This window comes from Apodemus sylvaticus, chromosome 7 (genome assembly GCF_947179515.1).
Source record: "Apodemus sylvaticus chromosome 7, mApoSyl1.1, whole genome shotgun sequence".
In the NCBI taxonomy this organism is placed as follows: Eukaryota; Metazoa; Chordata; class Mammalia; order Rodentia; family Muridae; genus Apodemus; species Apodemus sylvaticus.
In genome coordinates, this window is record NC_067478.1 from 18,596,531 (window position 1) to 18,619,151 (window position 22,621).

Genomic DNA, 22,621 nt, shown 5'->3' on the forward strand with positions numbered 1-22,621 from the left:
TAAACATGCAAAATACAGTCCATGCATCTGCCATTTTGAAAAGTCTCTCATCCTATAGGAGATTAAGCCAAATATACGTTTTGGCTATCGACATTCACGAAATGTTTCAAAATGCTTTACAGTGTAAAGATAATAAGAAATTTAGCAAAATTTCAACAAACTGGTATAAAAATGGATACATATACCATTTTAATTTCAAGGCGACATGCTGTAAAGAGTATGTTATAACTGTATTTCATTGTAAAAAGTCTTTAACAATACAAGGGCTTAACAGATCCAGGCCTTGGAGCTACACATGCAAAAATAAATAAATAAATAAATAAATAAATAAATAAATAAATAAATAAATGTCAGTTAGTTAAAAATCACCAAAACGTGCTATCTTTAAATGTATATTATTGTTTTTGTTTTGTTGTTTTTTTAAAGTACAGGAATAGAATAAACAGTGCTTCAGAATTGTGTAAAAGTGTGGAGTTCACGGTGCCAGTGTCCGGGACGATTCATACACTTCCGATGAACACTTTGGTTTAATCCCTTTACCATTGTAATAGTCCACGACTTGATTTGGGACTTCAGCCAACACACTCTTTGCGAGGGCAGCTGGCGATGCCTGCAGGGAAGAAGAAAGAACTGTCACTTGAAGCGGACTGGACACAGACAAAGATCGGAGCCCTGCCCTGAGCGGCGAGCCTCATTCCCTCAGTCATCTAGTCATCGCCCACTCAGAGTTCTCGCTCTGTGTCTGCAAATGTAAACTCACATCTGAGGATGAACTGCCCTGCAGGGTTTTGCTTTGTTTTAAAATTTGCATTCAGTTTTAGATACTTTTGTTCTGGTCGCTATGCCAGGAGTGGTGGAACTCTGGAAAGAGTAAGAGTCATGTGAAGGCGACTCAGCTTGGCCAAGTTCAACCAGTCTATGAGGTACCAGGCTGTAAACGCTGCCCACCAGCGATATCATGCTCCAGAATGGGAATCTGTATTTCTAACATGATGCGCTGGTGATTCCTATTGAAATCTGAGATGTGCTGTTATAGAAAGTCACAAACACCATGAGACCAAGTCATCGCAGAAGAAATGACAGCACACCTCCAATATTTAACTTGGGCACATATTTAAAATTTGGGGGAGGGGGAGTGGGATTTGAGGATTCTAGAGACAGCAAGGCAACTGATGAAGAAATGCATCTGAAGAAAGAGTGCACGTTCCTGTGTCAGGGGTGATGGTGGGAGGTGGGGTGGATTGTGGTGGTGATTGTGGTGGTGGTGGTTGTTGGTTGTGGTAGTGGTAGTAGGCTTGGGTAGTCATTCAGTTAGAAAATGAGATAGAATTGAAGACTCAGAAATGAATCCACACACCTATGGTCACTTGATCTTTGACAAAGGAGCTGAAAACATCCAGTGGAAAAAAGATAGCCTTTTCAACAATAGTGCTGGTTCAACTGGAGGTCAGCATGCAGGAGAATGCGAATTGATCCATTCTTATCTCCCTGTACTAAGCTCAACTCCAAGTGGATCAAGGACCTCCACATAAAACCAGTCACATTGAAACTAATAGAAAAGAAAATGGGGAAAACCCTTGAGGACATGGGCACAGGGGACAAGTTCCTGAACAGAACACCAATAGCTTATGCTCTAAGATCAAGAATTGACAAATGGGATCTCATAAAATTACAAAGTTTCTGTAAGGCAAAGGACACCTTCAAAAGGACAAAACGGCAACCAACAAATTGGGAAAAGATCTTTACCAATTCTACATCCGTAGAGGGCTAATATCCAATATATACAAAGAACTCAAGAAGTTAGACCCCAGGGAACCAAATAACCCTATTAAAAATGGGGTACAGACCTAAACAAAGAATTTTCACCTAAAGAAATTCGGATGGCTGAGAAGCACCTTAAGAAATGCTCAACATCATTAGCCATTAGGGAAATGCAAATCAAAACAACCCTGAGATTTCACCTCCCACCAGTCAGAATGGTGAAGGTTAAAAACTCAGGAGACAGCAGGTATTGGCGAGGATGTGGAGAAAGAGGAACACTCCTTCACTGCTGGTGGGATTGTAAGATGGTACAACCACTATGGAAATCAGTCTGGCGGTTCCTAAGAAAACTGGACATGACACTTCCAGAGGACCCTGCTATACCTCTCTTGGGCATATACCCAGAGGATTCCCCAGCATGCAATAAGGACACATGCTCCACTATGTTCATAGCAGCCTTATTTATAATAGCCAGAAGCTGGAAAGAACCCAGCTATCCCTCAATGGAGGAATGGATACAGCAAATGTGGTATATGTACACAATGGAGTACTATTCAGCAATTAAAAACAATGAATTCATGAATTTTTTAGGCAAATGGATGGAACTGGAAAATATCGTCCTAAGCAAGGTAACACAATCACAAAAGAATACACCTGGAATGCAATCATTGATAAGTGGATATTAATTAGCCCTGAAACTGTGAATACTGAGGATACAATTAGCATATCAAATAATTCCCATGAAGAAGGAAGAAGAGGGCCCTAATCCTGGAAAGGTTTGATCCAGCATTGTAGGGGAGTACCAGGACAGAGAAAAGGGAGGGGGAAAGATAGGAGAATGGATGGAGAGAAGAGGACTTATGGGACATATGGGGGGGGGACTGGGAAAGAGGAAAGCTTTTGAATTGTAAACAAAGAATATAGAAAATAAAAATATATATTAAAAAAAAAAAGAAAATGAGATCGGGGTGAGGATCTTGAATGCCCCTGGAATACTGATTCTGCAGCAGAGAATGGCTGGGGTCAAGTGCAGAGTGGACTCTGGGGTCATAGAGAGCTGACCTGACTCTTGGGTCTGACTCTTAGTGTTGACTTCAGAACCCCTGGGCAATCTGCTTCAGTCATCTGAGCCTGCATGTTAGCTATTGAAGGAATTGGAAAGTTGGCAGAGTGACCATTTAACATATATTTGAGATTGTCAGGAAAGGAGAGCTTGCCTAAGGACTGTGCTTCTAATCTTCTTTCTTAAACTTTTCAACACCTAGCCTGATTGCAGAAGCAAAATGAGGAAACAGAAGCCATGCTTGTCTAATGGAGTATGAAAAAATAAACCCAGAGGCTAAGAAGCCCAGAAGCATCGTGAAGAGTGTTGGTTTCTAATGGTCATGTATGCATGTAGGCAGGAAGAGAATTCATCTCCAACCACTCCTTGGCTAGAAAGGTTAGAAGGCCAAAAGCCAAGTTGGTTTCCCAGCTTTTTCTACATCTAGGGATCACCACATGATCTAATTTGCCCTATGAGATATAAGAGGAAATTTCCTAGATGAATTTTAGGACTTCTTACTTCCTGCTTAAAGGGAACAGAGCTATTTGTCTCTGTTTTCCTCTTCCTTTTTGTTTTTTCCCTTCAATGAGAATGATAATTCTTGGAAACAGACAACCCTATTATCATCATGAAGAACCATCAAAGGAGACCATAGAGTACTGATTTCCACACCACGGAAATCAACCAAGAAAGGAATGGTCTGCACCCTCATTGCTAACATTTAGTTACATAAGAACAAGTGTGCTCACTCCTCATCAAAGACATTTTTCCCCTGTAACCTTCAGTGACAGTTGCTTTCTAGTCATAACTGGTCAAAATGCAAAGAACAGTCAATGGACAGCCCCAGTTGATGTAATCACAACACAATCCCTATACCCAGCTCTCAGGAGATGTCTCAGAAGAGGAGTTGGACGGATGATAAGAACCCGAGGACCAGGGGTCCGGCTGAGATAGCATCTTTCATATACGCGAGGGGGCGCTGTACTCATTAAATCTCAACAATATGGTCGCCTAAACAAGAGCTGAGGAACAACACCAGTTGGCATGGCAATGCAGACAGGTGGAGTCTCAGAAGGCCCTGTCCCTAGATGGAGAACTCCTGGACATTAGTGGCTGTTGAGAGGGACAGTTTTCTCCAGGGATGAGTTCCCCAATCCTGTGTGCCCTGCCCTAAAATACACGTATGTAAGTGCTAGAGATTGACCTCAGGTCCTAATGTTTACACAGCAAGCACTTTAGAGACTGTCGTTTCTCCAGCTCCAATTTGAATGAATCTGAATGCAAATATCCACTCGTGGTTAGTGGCTAGCTTATTGGAAATCTCCGGTCAGAAGGGAGCCCCTTGCATATCTGTGCTGGTGCAGGAACATGAGTTTGATAGAAAAAAAAAGGCAAAACCACAAAATCAGTTGGTAATAGCATTACTATGGGCAGTTTACACTAACCACGCCCACAGACTGGACATTGTACAGAAACTCCACCTTCCACCATCCAACGCAGATGCAGTAGCATCTGTCTCATCTTACTAAAAGTCTGTGTCACTGAGAGGTTAAGCAATCTGCCAGAGCCACATAGTTCAGAGCCTGTCCCTGTGTACTTTAATGCACCGTGTTCCCACAGCGAGCAACAAAGGAAAGGCAACTCAGGGCTTACTGGCGTGTATGAAATATCAGCTCATCGCCTCCCTTTTATTTATGGCTTATTGAATTCTGAGTAGATTAGTTTGGATAATGAAATGTTTTTCAAAATCTAATTTGAAACCCGTGAAGAGAAGGTAGGTGAGAATCCGCCTGTCACTCTGCCCGTGCCACCCCAGGGAGACTGCAAAGGCACAAAACAGCCCGAGATGGACACCACGTCCTTGTCCTGTTTGGGACAGTTCTCCCTTGTGACAATTCTTTCGTTTCCAGTCCCCCCTTCAGTTCCTGTCAACAATCTTCCTTTTTAAAAAAATTATTATTATTATTATTATTAATTATTATTATTTTGTCAGTGCCTAGGTTAAACTGGAAGGCATTGGCTGGGGGTCTGTCTCTACTCTGAAGTCATTTCAGGAGTGAAGAGCCTCTGAGCTGCAGGCCACAGCAGCTACATGCAGCTGCATGTCGTTGAGGACTGGGATGAAGGCGATCCAGCTAAAATAATAAACTTCAAATCATGAGGGTTTCCTTTGCAGGTTTTGGAATTCCATTGCAGGCTTCTCAGACATAAACTCTATAGATCACCATAACATGTTGGAATGTCAGAACGTTGGACAGAGTCCAATGGCTCAGTCAACAACGTGCTTGTCAGGCAAGCATGGGGACCTGAATCTGGACACACACACACACACACACACACACACACACACACACACACGCCCTCATGTAAACAGCGGGGTGTGTATTCCTATGCCCTTGTAATTGTGATGCTGGGCTGTGGTGTGGTGGGAGGGAGTGAGATATGCTGATCCTTGGGGCTCACTGGCTAGCTTGGTGAGTGAGCTTGGGTTCAGTCAGAGACTCTCTCAAAAATTAAGGTGGAAAATGAGAGAGGAAGATTCCTAATGTCAATGCCTGGCCTCTATAGATGCATACCTACCTACCTACGCACACACATGCACACACACACACACACACACACACACACACACATGCTGGGAATAAATGTAGGTTATTATTCATCCATGGTCTGCTCAGCATATGGATTTTTGGTAAGTCTCCAGAAAATTCTCCAAAGCCTAGACTCATGCTTTCTTAGCTCACTGGGGTCCCAGTGGGTGTGGAATGGAGGAACCTGAGTGTGTGAAGTCCTGAGTCAATGTGTATTGTTGACATGGGTGTGGCCATGTAAGAATCCCGATGCTTCAGCCCCGTGGGATTGGCACAGCCTTCCCAAGTAAGGCTCAGAGGGACGCCAATGCCTTCCTCAGGTGTGAATGAAGATGTTGATAGTGTGCACAGAAAATGCCCGCCATAGTTCCCGACACCATGTTAATAGCCTAAACACCTGCCTCTCTACATAGGCTGCTCCTACCTCCATTAGCTAAACCTGTCTCCTTAGTTCAGCCGCTCCCAGGGTGCTGTAGTTTCCACCAGAGAAGCCAAGTCCAACCCGCCACAACTTCTCTTGTGTCTGTCTTTGGAAGCTACTCTGGATGAGGAACCAGTGTGTGTGGTGCGTGCCTTGCACAGTAAATACTCCATGAATTTGAGGCTTAGAAGGTGTTTTAGCAGAGGTTAGCACCTTTCATGGCCCGATGGCATTGCTCTCACGTGTGTATATGTTGGGGAGTGTGATAGCTAATTTTAAATGTCAACTTGGTGGTGATGCATCTACTATTATTTGGCCTGGTTGACGGAAGACCAGTAATTCTGCGAGAATAGCCTTCCTTCTCCCCAGGGGTGTTAGGAAGCAGAATGTCATGTGACACAGCTGCAGCAGATTGAGCCAGCCCCAGGAGACCCTTCCCTGTGGACAATGCTAGGCCTTTATGATGCCATACTTGGCTGTCCGTAGCAGAAAACTTGAAACCTTGGATGAGCCTCAGATACCTTTCTTTAGAAACCTGCTCCATGGGAAAGTGGAAGATGGGATGCTGGGCAGTTATTTTTTCTTACAGCACTGACCTTAGATCTCGTGGTGAGATCAGCTTCCTCTCCCAATTGAAAATGCCCTCTGCACTCAGCGCTGCAGCAGGGGATTGATTTCCTGCTTGCTTAGTGATTTTAATTACACCAAGACCCTCTTTAAAAAGAGAATAGTGATTACATGGCAGTATGGTGAGGAAGAGATTTGGGGAGCCCTGGAGTGTTCGGTCCCTTCCCTTAGAGGTTGGACAGGTCATAGAATCTCGGGTTCAGCTGCGGCTGTTTGGCTGATGCTAGGTCTGAATAACACTGCAAAGCCTGTCATGGAAAGGCAGAGGTGGAGGCAGCCATGCCTGGAGAGCACATACAGAAAATAGGACAACAGAGAATAGCTCTGGTGCTGAGATTTCCATTACTAGTGTGGCTGGGGTCCCAAGGCAAGCCCAAATTGGATTTGATGTGCTTGGACACAGCCGATAAGTTGGCTGTGAAGAATGTTGGAAATTCATTGGCGGGAGAATCTTTGGAGCAGAATGACTTTTCCAACTAAGTATCTAGTGGAGAGAGCCTGCATCAGATTACATAGCATGGTGGGAAAGCCTGCATTGGATTGCATGGTACCATGCCCCCCCCCTCTTGTATCTCAAGAGCAATGGAGTCCCACATAGGGAGGGGCTGCCATAGAAGCTAACAGGGCTGTTTCCAGAAGGGACACATGTATATGTACATTCATGGTAACCTGTACTGAGGAGACACAGCAAAGGACACTGAGGGCTTGCGTATTTCCTTCTACTAGGAGCTCATGTTTAGACACCCCTCCCTACCCCCGGTGGTGGCAGCAGCAGCAGCAGCAGCAGCAGAGAATCCCGGGCTTTAATGGAGAGCAAGGGCTATAGTTATGCTCTGTTGTTCGATGATACTTACAAGGGCATGCAAACTAAAGGCTACAGGAGCCTCTATGTGCCTACCTACTGTACTTCAATGGTCTCCCAGACATATCCTGGGCATCTCTGAAGGGGCCTTGAATGAACCCAAGAATGCCTTAATGTAGGCTATCACAACTTATTTTGGGGTGGGATTTGTGGAAATTTCAATCTACTTCTGACTTATGGACTTAGTAGTTATCCTCAAATTGGAAGTATGGGTAGAGTGTTAAGAGATCCTTCTCAACATCATACTAGGGATTTATCTCTAAAGTGTTTGCTACAGCCAGCCGGGAAGCACAACTCTGCTTCACTGTTTACTCTGGATAATGGCTCACCACTGTGCCAACCAACAGAACACAGGTGACTTGTCCACCAGAGAAGTGATTTGAGGATTATGGGTTTGTATGTTCTTGGTCATGGACCGGTTTGCTTTGATGAGCTTATTCTAGCGTTTTCTCCCATCACTGACCACACTGAACTACTTTCATATTCATTCGCACTAACTCAATCATCTTGCTCCTGAGAGAGCAGACTAAATTGCCAATGCTGTTTAGGATACTGAGATGGGTTAAGTGTCTATCATTTTACTCACAACGTTTGCCAAGCAGAGATAATCTTCTGCTGGCAGGACTGGGCTGAATTTCAGCTCACCCTTGCTCCTTTCTCAAGTATCCTTGCATAGTCAGTAAGCTCCCCAACTCTTTATGACACCCCCAAAGAAACAAAAATCCTAAACTTCATGAGCAAAGGCAAACATTTAAAAAATGTTGGTAACTATATTTACCGTGACTATATTCATGGTAACTCAATATATGCATTCTTCCCAAAATAGTTATGTTATGATTTGTATATCCTTACTCTAGGATTTGTTCAGCCTAGATAGGGTCTGCTGATGCTGCTTTAAGAACAACAGGTCACGATCAACACTAATGGACATGTGGGAGACGTGAGGATGCCCCCATGAAGTCTACACATACATGTTTGAAGTTCCGGAAGGGCACAAACTGGACGATGTCTCGAAGGACAGGCTCTCCCTTGGGTGACCTTAGGATTCCATCATCACCATCCAGCATCTGCATGTCACTGAAGTCGGCATTCCCCACTCCCACGATGATGACTGACATGGGGAGGTGGGAGGCATGGACGATGGCCTCCCGGGTGTCAGCCATGTCTGTGATGACACCATCTGTCAGGATCAGCAGGATGAAGTATTGCTGGAGTCAGGAGTCAGATGAGAGGTGGGAGAGAACATGACAATACAGTATCAGTTAGATGTCTATATCTAGGTGGCCTCCTTGCAGAGTGGCCAGGGATGTTTTTGCTTATTTCTTCAACTTTTTATTAAGAAAATTCCTGTGCAAAACCAAAATAGCCCAGGCACCTCCGTGGGGGTCATTACTGTGTATCAGCAATTACCAACATATGGTCAATATTGCTTTATTTATTCACCTTACCTACTTTGTATTATTTTTGAAGCACATTCCATGTATCACAGCATTTCCATAAGCAATATGCACAAAGATGAAAATTTTACTAATAAACAATATTCTATATGTGAAACTAAACTTTATAACCCACTAAACAAAGCCACGGGGCATTTGTGCTTTGCTGTATACAAAGCTTCCCCATATGATTTCAATTTCTGCCTTAAACTAAAACCTATGGTCCTCAAGAAACATTCTCTGGACACTCACATTCCACAGTACAGGGTGTTTTCCACAAATGGTCTCCAAAGTAGACTCCAAGTAGATACACTCCACGAATCCCAAAAGTTCTGGCTCCTTTAGTGCTTCTTTATTCTTATCTCCTGATTTGGTTGCTATCTCCATGGGCTGTTGGCTTTCGCTCTGGATGACTGCTGTATCTCTACCCCTAGACCATCACTGCCCATCCGTCTCCAGTTCTGCTAATCCTCACCTCAGCTTTATGTAGCTCACAGCCTCACCAAAGCTGGTCATAATCACTAGTACACTTAGTACATTATGCCTTTCAGCATTTACCTTCTAGACAATCTCCCATCCTTCCAGCTTATTTGTTTGCCCTCTGTCTTTCCATTAACTTTAGAAATACCTACTTCAAGATCTGTGTTGCCTCTGTATCTTTTTGGGTTCTCAGCTCTGCCCTGTCTGATCTGGGCTTCATGTCAACAACAGACACATGTTAAGCCTATGTAGGGTGGCGCTAAAGCCTTAAGGTCATGATGAATGGAGCCACAACAATTGTAGTTTAATTATAATAGTAATCTTACGCACTATTACAAAGCTCAAGATAGGTAGAAAGCAGGAGACTGGGAGTCAGGTGAAATGGAATCCAAGCTCTGTTCTGTGATACCTGAAATATCCTTTTATGCCTTGGTCTCAGATACTTTATTTCTCAAAAGCTGAGAGGGATAAGATCATTATATGGTCTCCTTCAGTTTGCAGACCTTTGAAAATCTGGAACTCTGCTGTTCTGTGTAATAGTAACCTCATGAAAATATTGAACATTTTAAATGCAACCGGAGTAAAAGAGGAGCTGAATTTTAAATTAAAAAAAAATAGACCCAATTCAGTTACTGAACATTTTAAAAGTAAATTTAGAACAAATCAAAGTAATATATGATATTTGCATCTATCCAGTTATAATATCTAAATAAAGATCAAATGTTTGTCATAACTCAGCACCCAAACTGAAATGCTGTTAAATGTAAAATACACAAATATTTTAAAGTCTTAGTGCAAAAGTCCCCAAAATATCTCATTCATAATTTTTATACGAATCAGATGCTAATAAGCCAATATGTTTGCTAGTTGGAATTTTATTGTTAGTAAAAGGTATTAAAATGAGTCTCTTGTGTCTTTTTACTTTGTAAATCTGATTACCTCAGAATTTAAAATTGTATCTAGGACTTTTCCTGTATTCTCTCTGGATTATGATGGTGGAAATCCCTGCTTAGAGATGACAGGTTAAGGGCCATTATGATGGTTTTTCTAGCACGGATGTGAAAAGTATCTTGGCTCTTGGTTTTCAGCCTTCCTGTTCCCTCTGTGTGTGGAGAGGCTGCCACAGGGCTGAGATAGGCATGAGAGTAAACACAGGTCAAACCCATGAGGACTCTCCACACAGTCCCAGAAATATGCCTGGTCGATGCAGGAAGTAAGTGTGGGTGCCCAAGACATTCTGGGTATTACTGCTCTGGTGGAGCACTTGTCACACACATGCAGTCCTGGGTTTGGTACTCAGCATTACAGAGACTAGAACATGAGTAAGAATGAACATAAACGTGCTAACTCACAACAACAACAAAGGTTAAGAACTCTTTGGAGTCAAGGAAGTGTGAATATTCTAGGATCTGTTTCTTCCAGGGTTAGTGTACTAACTTTAATAAGCTATAGACCAAGATGTCTATATCAAACCAGATGGAAATTTCCAAATAATGCAGTAATAACAGCTCATTCCAAAGTCAGCTCAGGAAAGTGCTCATGTGTGATCAGGTCTATGGGGGCATTTATACCCCTAGAAGAATTCTATAATATCCAAGAGAAAAATTCTATTGCAAGATCCTCTGACATAGCTTGACTACGGGGCTCATGCCTCTTACTAGTGATCACAACGGACCCTAGCTCACAGTGTCCAACAATGGGAGAAACTGCTAGAGAAAAGGTAAATTTCCCACATTGCCAGGAGGTCTTATTTATCTGGCATTTTGTTTATAGTTGGTTTATTGCACGTGGTTCTGCCTTTTGACTATTGCAATCTCTTCAAGAGCAGACTCATCTATCTGGTCCTGGAGTTGCTAGTGATGGCTGTCACCTCATGTTGGCTTGCGCTAGCACAGAATCCATACCTGTATAAGCCCTGATATCCTAGAAAGATTGAAAGCATCTATTTTTAAAATTAAGCTGCAGGAAAGTCCAAAGATATTGCAGATACTCTTGTGAACAAAGGAAAAGGGACAGGCTTTCTCAGTTTCCCCTTGCCTGGTTTTTTAAAGAATGTGGTTTTAGTTTCATTTTTAAATCTGTTTTAGCTATATCTATTTCATGATGGCCTTGAACAGATTATATAGCCAAGGATGAGTATACGTTTCTAATTCTCCTGTCTTCACTTCCTGAATGCTGAGATTATGCATGTCCACCACCATATCTACATTATGTGGTACTAGGGATTAAGTCCGGGGTTTTGTGTATGCTAGGTAAGTACTCTGCTCACTGGGTTACACTGCCAACCCTTTAGTTATGCTTCCAAAAGATCTGGCTTCTGCATGAAACATGATACACTTCATGGAGAAGGATGAAGTACAGATTCTACTAAGACCTTGCTTTGATGTAAATGAAACAGTTGTTGGCCCTGAACAAACAGTGGCCAAGAAGGTATTAGGAGGAGGTAAAGCATGGGATACAGTTTGAAGATAGACTAGCATCATAACTTGCTGATCAATTGGATGGGGAGGGGATGTTAACAGAATTTCAAGATGGCAGCCAGCCACTCTTACTTCCTAGTTAATGTCCTTGTGTGTTCTTTTCTCACACTGAGTTGGAGAAGTCCGTGTGGATCAGTGGGATATCATGAGATGATGGAGTGAGTCTTCTGTGGTATGTTATGAGACACAGTTTCTCCTCTTTTGTCTTCTCTTGGCTTGCCTGGGCGGGGCCAGCTGCTATGCCATGGGAAACTTTCTTTAGGCGTTCTCCCAAGCCATGAGGAAATGAGGTCTCTGACCAGGAAGCAGCAACTACCTGGTAGGTATATGACTAAGCCATCTATTAGCAGATCATTCAACTTCGGGCCACTCTTCAATGGCCCTCATCCCTGGCCAGGATCTCAGCTGAAACCTTGGGAAACCTAAGCCCAGGTCACACATGCTGGCTGGACTTGAGTATCTGGTCCACAGAAAATTAGAGATAATGAATGTTTATTGTGGTTTTAAGTTGCTTAAGGCTGTGTGTCATTCAGCAAGAAGAAATGAAGAGAAAATGCAACACAAGTCAAGGAACTTGGATTTGTTCAGGGCTGTAGCCTAAGCAGCTAGTTGTGTGATGATAGTGAAGAGACCAGGGAGACCAGGAGTTGAGCATGACACAATACAGTGAACGTTGTAGATTGCACTATTGAGTGTCTGGTCAGGCAAAGAGGTAGATATTTGTGTCCACCCCAAGCTTCCCAACCCAGCAGATGTGGGTCGAATCAACTTTATCTTTCTTCAGATGAAGATACTGAAGATAGAGAAGTTAAACCATTTAGGAAAACTAGAATTCACTAAAATGGGCATTATGACCAATAATCAAAAGTGGCAGGGTGAACCCCTGTCCCTCTCCTTACCGATGCCTCCTTGGTGTTTGTCTCTTCTGAGGCTGACTTGGCAACCTTCTGAATGATGGGCGCAATGTTGGTGGGTCCATAAAGCTGGAGCTTGGGAAGACAGCTCTGATAGGCTTCCACGACTCCTTGAATTCCTAAGGTGAGATTTGAAAAAAGAAAACAAAAATAACAAAACAAACAAAAAACAGTTCCATGGTCCCCTTCAAATATATTTGTATACACACAAAAGCAACACATTAACTTTCTCCAGATAGTCTTTATTCATACCACATGTAGGATCTCAAGACAAAAGGAAATACTGGGTCAGTATTTTCTACCTCCCCTTCCCCACTGAAATCAGATCACAATGGGTCATCAAAAGCGACTGTTTCCACAAACTCCACCCCACAGAAGCTTTCATTAGCTCACTATGGTTTGAGGAGGCAGAAGCTGCTCCCATTTTATGGATGGAGAAGCAGAGGTTAAAGAGAAAGTGCCCCAGGTCTCAGAGAAAGTGAGTTGAAGACTCAGCGTTTAAATACAGGTGTTTGAGCTGAAAGAACCACTAAGCCAGTTGGCTTTCGTGGTCTGTTTGTTTGTTTGTTTATCCTGTTGTTGATTTTAGAGTAAACACTGCTCCTGCAACTGTCACAGACTCCGGTGACCCTCTCTCCAGACATCACACCCAGTAAGGGCAAGGATCATGACTCATTCATTTCTGTGTTCCTGCCAAAGGGCTGGCGACAGTGCCAAGAACACATGCGTGTGCCATGAACCTGCACACAGCCTGCACGCTCAGAGGCTGGGTGTTAGAAGATGAGTGATGTCAATTGCTCATTTAAGGAAGGGTGTTCGCCCTGAGGTCACATGAGCTCAGGAAACAGAAAAGCCCGGGATTCTGCCTGGGAGAGGTACATCTGCCTGTGCTGTTACAGTTTGGCCCCATGGAAGAGCATTATAAATAAACTACCGTTATATATCCATTCTATTCACGTGGTTGCTGTTCTTGCCCTGATACTTCTGCTTTCCCCTGCTTTAGCTCCTCCTTCTATCCTTCTGGGAACCAAAGCAGCACACCACTCTTGATTTTGACTGTAGGGAGTCACGGGGTCACTGTTGAAATTGCTCTCCATAGCCATCACACACGGCAAACCAGCCTGTGAACAACATTGATGAGCAAGTTCTCTTCTGCTCTGCCTTATAAGTGTTTCTAACCTTATTGAAAACACTCCACCCACCTAGGCCGGCCTGAAACACAGATGCCTGTCATTCCAAAGGAAGACACCAAATTATTTTACGACGTGGAAGAGAAGCAAAGTGAAGCTGGGTTTTATTTGGGGGGGGGGCGAGGGGCACACACAAATTTTTGGCTAAGAGAAGAAAGTTTGATTTCCTTTTCAAAACTATCGGGGAATTGAACTCTGAGAGTGTGAGATGGTAAATACTAGGGTATGTACCAAAGTCTTCTTTGGTGGGAAATCACCTTAGTGTCTTTGGCAGAGTCTTTCCCTGATCTGGAAGCTCAGGGCTTCAGCTAGAGCGAGGATGTCAGGAGAATAGAGGAACCTAAGCCAGAATAAACTGGGCTTGAGTGATGGGGAACGAAATACTAGGATAGTGCAGATTCTGGCTTTGAGGGTACTGTGTTCAGAGCCAAAGACACTGATGTCATAGTCTTAGACAATAAGTGCCAAGTTCATGAAAGAAACTGCAGAATGTTCTGCACCCTTCACTACATCTCAACTAACTACAGTGCAACTCACTTCTTCCTCAATCAGGAGGAGGAGGAGAGGAGTATGGACATTGGCACCCTATAAATGTCAAAGTTGCAGCCGAAGAAAAGGCTCTTAGCTCAGTTTGTTACTTCTTCAAAGCAGACGGGATCATCATTATCATTGTTCTCCTGGTGAGGTCAAGTTCAGGAATTTCTAGCCAGGAGAAAACAAAGTCAAATGGTCTAGACCAAGATGTTGAGTCTTTGCTCTCTTTCTTACACAAAACCTTGAAGGTATTTTGTTCAAAGTTAGCAATGTTAATGTGCTGGAAGTGTCAAGTAATTTCCATGTTTCCCCCCTCCTTAAACCTGCCCAGAGAGGAAACTGTGGGACACACAGGTAAAAAGCAGAGAAGCAGAAGGAGGAAGGTCTCATCTTGGTCCGTCATGGGCCGTTCTCCCATTCAAACAACAACAACAACAACAAAGCTAAAATGAATTTTTAATCAATGAATTATTTAACTTTAGTTAGTTAGTAGATTAACTTTGTTTTGGTCAGAGGAATCCATGGTCTTGTTGAAAGCTCAATTTCTCCTAGCCTCCTGTCTCTTCCAGGGTGCACGGGCCAACTTTACAATGCGTTTCTCAGTTCCCTGTGGGGCGGTGTGGCTTATTTGGGTGTTCAGAGCTGATTTCTGTGCTTTGGCATTAACAACCCATCTGTTGCGTTAGTAGAGAGAAAGTGGTTGTGGAAGGTGCACAGAGTCACAGGCTCCAGACACTGGCTTTACCTGCACACTCGGGGTTGTCTTCGTTAAAGTTGATTGCAAAGTCATGAGAGACCTAGAGAGCGATGAAAATTTTAAAAGAGGAAGAAAGGAGAGTTACAACTTGAATCCATTAAGGAGGCACTAGGGGCTTAGGGTTTGCAAACAAATTGCTGTTACATTCATTATGAGTTAAGCAGCGGGTACCATTTTAAGCCATTATACAATCAATTTGGAGATGGAGGGTGAATTCTCAGCTCCCCGTGGAGCTGGGGTGACAGGAAGATTTTCTAGGATCAGATAAATGTTCACAGGAGGGTGGGGGAGGAGGAAGACATTGAAAAAAAAAGAAAGGAGAAAAAGGAAAGAAAAAAAAAGAAAAGGTTTCAGGAAAAGTAACCTTAAATGGTTTCTAGATTCAACTGGATACAGACTGGAGGGTTAAAGTTGAATGGGTGCTTACTTGCACCCATTAAATTAAAAAAAAAATAAGAAGAGCTCCATTCAAGCTGCCTGATAGACACAGTGCTGCTTACAGAGACCTGGCTGAGCTGTTGACATTTAAGAATCGTTCTGATCTACAGAATTACAGTGCCTGGGGATATTCATGTACACACAGGTGAAATAGAGTGCCTTCTGCTTCTGAAAAGTAAGTGTATAAAATCATATGCCCTGTAATCTTCCACCACAGACTTCCCTGCCTGGCCGTGCCTAAGAGGAAGGTTAGGTGACAAGCGGCTTGTGTGTTCCCCTAAAATCTGATAAAAGAAATGGGATATTTTGGCATCTGGGCAGTTTTATTAAATCACTTGGAATTTCATGGAAAATTCCATTTCAAAGGCTATTTCTGATTGTTGGGTCTCTTGGGTGCTAAAAATGTAGGTCACCTCATTAAAAGGCAGACACCTCCCTTCTTAGTGGGAGGCCACAGGTGGAGCAGCTGCTGTGTGCCCACTGTCCCTTTATCCTCTGCAGATTCCAGACAGTGAGCTGACTTCCAGCTGCTCTACTTGATTTATTTACCTCAAGTTTTTCTTGCGCTTGTAAGGTTTTCCCTTGCCTATCCAAGCTATAGACTAAACACACTGGTACTGACAATCTCTAGGGAGATCTGAATAGATATTGAGTTCCCAGAGTTAAACGTTTTAGGGGTGTTTCCTCTGTCTCTTATCATATTGATAGTGAGTTAAACCAAGAGACCCTGTAATTGGGCCTTTGAACAACATACCCAGAACACTCTGCACTCTGGGCTAGGCATAGAGAATGAGAACGTGTTCTGTTACAAGATCTTATGTCCACTCACTCACCGTGTATTCTGGGGGTATCCTGGCACCAAACCCAAAAGCCGGGAACATTTTGTCACTGGAATTAAATAAAAAAGAAGTTGCTTCATTTATTCATCTAAGAAGGAAGAGAAATAGGAGCCTGCATAACCTCACCAGGGCATGTCTCCAAGCCAAGTGCTGAGTCATGCAATAGCAAGGATAATCAAAATTAAGAAACAATCATTAATGCTCACTACTGATTAATATACAGTCTCTTCCCTTAAGGTTTTTACTAAGCTTGATAGCCAAGAGTAAATGCACCCCAGATTTGCACAGATTCCACCCCCTGCCCCCGCAATTCTGATTTTCCGTTTTCTTGAAATAGTGATGAGGAATTTGGTAATCATTGGATGAATTAGGATATTCCATTTTTTTTATTCGATATAATTTATTTACATTTCAAATGATTTCCCCTTTTCTAGCCCCTCACTCCCCGAAAGTCCCGTAAGTCCCCTTCTCTTCCCCTGTCCTCCCACCCACCCCTTCCCACTTCCCTGTTCTGGTTTTGCCGAATACTGTTTCACTGAGTCTTTCCAGAACCAGGGGCCACTCCTCCTTTCTCCTTGTACCTCATTTGATGTGTGGATTATGTTTTGGGTATTCCAGTTTTCTAGGTTAATAACCACTTATTAGTGAGTGCATACCATGATTCACCCATTTTTATAATTTTTTAAAACTAAAGAAAGAGCTTAGTATTCCTTGTCTCTCTCTCTCTCTCTCTCTCTCTCTCTCTCTCTCTCTCTCTCTCTCTCTTTCTTGGTGTAGGCAGACGCCTTGAGGAGAAGTATCATGTAAGATCGTGCTGCTGATTAAAGTCAGGGTTCAAACACAGATAGTCCAGAATCTAAGAGGCCATCAGAAGGCAGAGGGGACAAGGGAACATTGATAGCTGCTACCCAACAAAGCATGGCCTCCTTTATAGGACTCGTTGTATCCTCTATGTTAAGCTTATACACAAGTAACAATAAATTATTTGCATGTCTTACTTCCTGAACTCAAAGGAACACTGTCTTTTGTGTTAATTTTTTGTTGTGGTCGTCCTTAGGTTTCTTAGGCTGGGCCTCACTCTGTAGCCCAGACTGGTTTGGAAATTGCACCTTAAACTAGACTAGCTCCTAACACTCGACAGTCCTTTAGCATTGCAGGCAGGCGCTCTAGGACCTAGCTGTGTCACCATCTCACATCCCACTGTCCCCGGACCTGACCGCCCTGTACCCTCCTCACCTTAACCTTTGGACTTTTCATTTTGTGGAATAAGGAGCCAATGACAGATAATCCATGCATTTGACTCAATACGTAATGCCTATGCACAACTTAACTCCGACAACGAGCCATGAGACTCACACTTGCCCTTTATTTAATCTTGGTCTCTTGGATGATCCTTAGAATTTACCTCCTGATTTGTGTGGTCATGTGTACTGTACCTTAACCCTAACTAAACTGCACTGTTGTTAAGAGGATGGGGGAGAGAACCATTGCTGATACCACTGCCCCAGGTGTTAGATAGACCTATCCGCAATCCCGGGAGCTCTACTTATTCTGTTCTTAGAAAGTCTGAGGAAAAGTGATCACCAGAGAGGATTATAGGAGTCCCAAGCCCATGCTTTTCTAATTACCATTATACTTTAATAGCTACATGTAGTATTAAACATCTACTGGCAATGGCAGAATCTAGGTCCCTGAGTGGGCAACAAATAAGACCATTTTTAAGTAACGTATGTGCTCCTGTGGTGCTCTGGAATGTTGAACCTTGCCAGATGCCATCCTCTTCTTGAGTCACTTACATTTGGTTTGTTTGTTTGTTTGTTTGTTTGTTTTTTCTCTCCCCTATTAAGAACACAACTGAAGTTTGTTCTTGGAACAGTTTCTACAATTTTCAGTTCTTTACAGAATTACTCAAGAGTCAAAAAAAAAAAAAGTCTGGTTAGGGTTTACCACTGAATATCTTCTGTAGGAAAATAGGACGACATTAACCCCTCTTTCTGTACCAACTCAAGCAAATTTGAGAAAATCAAAGCAACAAAGCCAGGTTCTCACCCTGCCCTTCCTAATTGGCTTACAAGTCCTTAGCAACTGATAACAGTCTTGACAAAACCTTCCAACACAGGCAGGTCCATGCAGATGGGCTTACAGATTTAGAGTTCTCTAAAGTAAAGGTTTAAATCCTGTATAAAACCACACGCTCCCGCTCCCTCGTCTCCCCATTGCTGTGTCAAGCCAGGCTCTGTTGTAGCTCGTATCTAGCACCTATTAGAGAAAGTATTACTGCTCATAAATAAGAGACACAAAACATTCTGGTCCTTGGAAATGTTGGAAGTCTGCCTCAGCACTTCCTCCTTAGCCTAAAATGAATGGTAGACCAGGGAGGATCTTGCTGGCTGAGTGAGAAGACTTTCCAGGATGGAACATGAGTCATGGGTCTTCCACTGCAGGGATGCTTCAGGAGTGAGGACCAAGAGCCTGGGAGAAGTCACATCCTCTGCTTTCCTCTGATAGCTTCTTCTTCTTCTTCTTCTTCTTCTTCTTCTTCTTCTTCTTCTTCTTCTTCTTCTTCTTCTTCTTCTTCTTCTTCTTCTTCTTCTCCTCCTCCTCCTCCTCCTCCTCCTCCTCCTCCTCTCCTCCTCTTCCCTGTCTCCCTGTCTCTCTGTCTCGCTGTCTCTCTGTCTCTCTGTGTGTCTCTGTCTCTGTCTCTCTCTCTCTGTCTCTCTCAGGGAGGGTAGATCTAATGGTGCATCTCCTTCCAATCACCAACCCTGTGCTTTAATGATATTCTTTTTAAACCTGCTAAAGCACCCTTGGGGGTTTGAAGTTTGCCGAGCTTCACGCACTGTTATGTAATTGAGTTTCCAGAGTAAGGGTAGGGAAAACCTCCTCACCTACAAGGAGAATAATTAATGCGCCAGAAGGCTGAATTCTCTGAAGTCAGCCACTAGAAAGCTTCTACCTATTAAATATACTGAAGACAAAAATTCCAAGCCTAGCACAATAGATTTAAAGTCCTTTCCTCTTGTTTAAAAATAAAATGAGCCAGAGAGGAGTCTTATGCAAGGACTAATGGAAGGAAGTTGAACAAAAGAAAACTTTAATATGAGATCACTTCAAAGATGTCAGAACTGGATTTGTGGGCCATCGAGCAAAAGAGCCATTAGCACCTGTTGGGAGACAAAGACGGGCAAACACTGGGAAATTTCAGAAGCATATTTCCTCACTGGGCAAGGTCACATTTCTTATTGTCAGAATAAAACACGGTAAACATAATAAAAGGTCTCACGTCCTTCCAGAGTGACATGCCAGCTGCCCTTAGCTTCACAGGAAGCGGCCATGTCCAAATATCTCCATGTGAGAAATTGATTTTAAGCACATTTTCCAATCGCTCATTAAGGAAAACACTGAGCTAAAGCAAGGGGTGAGTACACATCAAGGGAAATTCCCAATCTATATGTCAATGGAGGTCAACTCAACTTTCATAGGACCTGGGTGTTGGATGAAAATATTTTTCCTAACAGTCATCTTAAAACAATTCCATGGATAGAAATGTAACACTCTTCTGGGAATATGAGAGTGTTGTTTTCTTCTGGAGAAGGGAAATCAGTATTCAGTTCTTCTACTTCTACATCATATGCTGAACACATCCCAGATCTTCTGGGAGCATCTGTGTTGGTGGTGCCTGGTCTCATTCACGCATCTCTTTCACAACTACTTTTTTCTTTACTTCTTCTGCGCTTTAGCCATTGTGCTGCTATGCTGTATTGCTTCAGAGAATAAAAACTGAATATCAAGTAAAGTAACTATTCTGCAGGATTCAAGTACCAACAACCAGCTCTCAAGCACAAGACTCAAACATTGGATAAAAGAAAAATTCTACAAAATTCAGTAGCAACCAAATCTTCTGCAACCCAGATTATTGCCCATTTTCACTTTTAAAAGTTTCTTGGTGGTGTAGCTCAGTCCTAGAACATCTACCCACCATGTAGAAGACTTTGGGTTAAATCTCTAGTACTGTATAAGAGAAAGAACTTAGGATGTATTACTGTCAGCTGGTAAGTTATTAAAAATATGTTTTGGGGGACTGGTAAGATAGGTCAGTGGATAAATGTGCTTGACATTGAGTTTGACCAGCTGAATTTGATCTATTCTTGAGACACACATGGTAGAAGCAGATAAGCAACTCCTGACAGCTGTCCTCCAACCTCCACATCCATAATAAAATAATTTAAAAGAGTTTTCCCTTTTTAATAATATATGTGTGTTTCTGTCTGTGAGTATGTGCATGTGAGTACAGTTCTCATGGAGGCCAGAAGAGGGCACTCTCCTGGAGCTAGAGTTACAGGTGCTGTGAGCCTTCTGCTGTGGGTTCTGGGAACTGAACGTAGGTCCTCTGCAAGAGCAGCATGTGCTCTTAACTGCTGAGGTATCTATCTCTTAATTGCTGAACCATCTCTCTAGACTTCATATTATAAGTAGTTTTTCTTATTATTGACTGTAATTTTTGGGGGTGTTGGGTGGGTTATATCATTGAAAGAATTGAGCAGTACTGTAGGTTAAAAATCTATGTTCACATATTTGTTTATATGTATATGTATAATTTATATTGACAAAGACACAAATAGGTCAGTATTGATGCTAAAGTCTTCATTGTGAGCAATAGGTAGACCTCATCCATAGATACATATACAAACCAGACCCTCTCCCCCCACTTCCACACAAACTGTTTCACTGAGAGTTGATTTCCAAAATCTTTATACTTCCTACATACAATAATTAAGCACTGAAATTCTTAACCTATGAATGCTTCTTAGATCAATAATATTTAACTGACAACCATAATAAAAATTCAATCCAGAAATCTTTTTAAAGTAGTTTGAATCTCTTCATAATGAATCATTTTAGATATTAAAAATTAAATGACAGAATCTTCTTGTTTTCCTTATAGATATGTATGATATAGTAACCAGAAAAATGACTTCCAGATTAATTTACAAAGATATATCAAAGGCTAGAGAAGGAACTTAGAGGGTAGAATGTCTGACACGCACAAGGCTTTGGGTTTGATTCTCTCTGATACTACATCAAAAATATATCAAATGGTTTTAAAAATAATATATTGGGACCTAATTCTATGAAGGAGGGAAACAGAAACTGAGTTGGTGAAGAAACAAAATTCTCATTTGAAACTGAAGAGCTAGTTCAGGTATTTTTTTGTGTGTGTGTGTGAGAAAAACAAAACAAAACAAGATGATGGCCAATAAGCTAGTCTACATAGCCTAACATAGAGATTCTAATGGGCAGCTATGAGAGTCACATTAGAGTTTACTTTTAAGTGTATTTAAGTACTTATAACACTCCAGTGTTTTCAATCCTTATCACTATTTAAACTCATGATGAAGAAAGTTAAATGTTATCAATGGAAGAGTGTGTGAGGGCTGTGCATTTTTACAGAATCCCTTTAAAGGTAAATGAACAAAACAGACAAAGGAACAAGACCCCCAGATGCCATTTGTCCAACATGACCTTTAGATCTGACACTATATTCCTTTCTCTTTTGGTGTTCAGTTTATTTTTAAAGATTGGATTTTGAATCTTAAAGATAACACCTTCAACCACTGATTATTTACCACAGGCAGAACTGCCTGGGCTCTGCAACGGAAATTAGATGTGCCTCTGATTTGCAATCAAAGAAGTAAATCTCATGAGACTAGGGGTGTAGAGCTGGGATGTGAACCCAGATCCACCTGTCATTGGGACCTCATACTCTTTCAATCACCCTGGTAGACTCCTTTAACCGCAGGAGGCTTTTCTGGTCTAAGGATCCCCAATAACAAACACATTTATGTTCTAATAGTGTGTGTGTGTGTGTGTGTGTGTGTGTGTGTGTGAGAGAGAGAGAGAGAGAGAGAGAGAGAGAGAGAGAGAGAGAGAATTCTGATTGACCACTGTCAAGATTTTCTTCTTTCCAACCCTTTTTTCAGCAGGGAGCTCTTCCTTCCCCTACACACTTTTCATTCTTATCCTCACACAGGAAAGGTTTCTGGGCCATGCCGAGCTGAGGCCATGCTTTGTTGTTCTGAGAGATAGTCTCTCCATGTATCCCAGGCTGGCCTTGGACTCCTGGGGTCCTCTGGCCTCAGTCTTGCTATGCGTCCAGGAATGAGCCAAAACACCTGAATCACCATGATTTATTGATATGCCTCTGTGTTCCAGTAGACTTCAAGTAACATGGGGAAATTCTGCCAC

The 22,621-nt window shown here is 42.4% G+C and overlaps 1 protein-coding gene across 1 annotated transcript in view; it reads right to left on the reverse strand.

Moving 5' to 3' along the window:
• Nucleotides 1-475: 475 nt before the first annotated feature.
• Cpne4 (copine 4) overlaps nucleotides 476-22,621 on the reverse strand; it is a 370,602-nt gene continuing 348,456 nt past the window's right edge. Inside the window, exons 11-15 of the mRNA XM_052189283.1 lie at nucleotides 16,370-16,424; nucleotides 15,087-15,138; nucleotides 12,603-12,736; nucleotides 8,279-8,515; nucleotides 476-610 (exon numbers count right to left, since the gene is read on the reverse strand). Coding sequence (XP_052045243.1) covers nucleotides 476-610; nucleotides 8,279-8,515; nucleotides 12,603-12,736; nucleotides 15,087-15,138; nucleotides 16,370-16,424 — 613 coding nt within the window. The remainder of the gene's footprint in view (nucleotides 611-8,278; nucleotides 8,516-12,602; nucleotides 12,737-15,086; nucleotides 15,139-16,369; nucleotides 16,425-22,621) is intronic.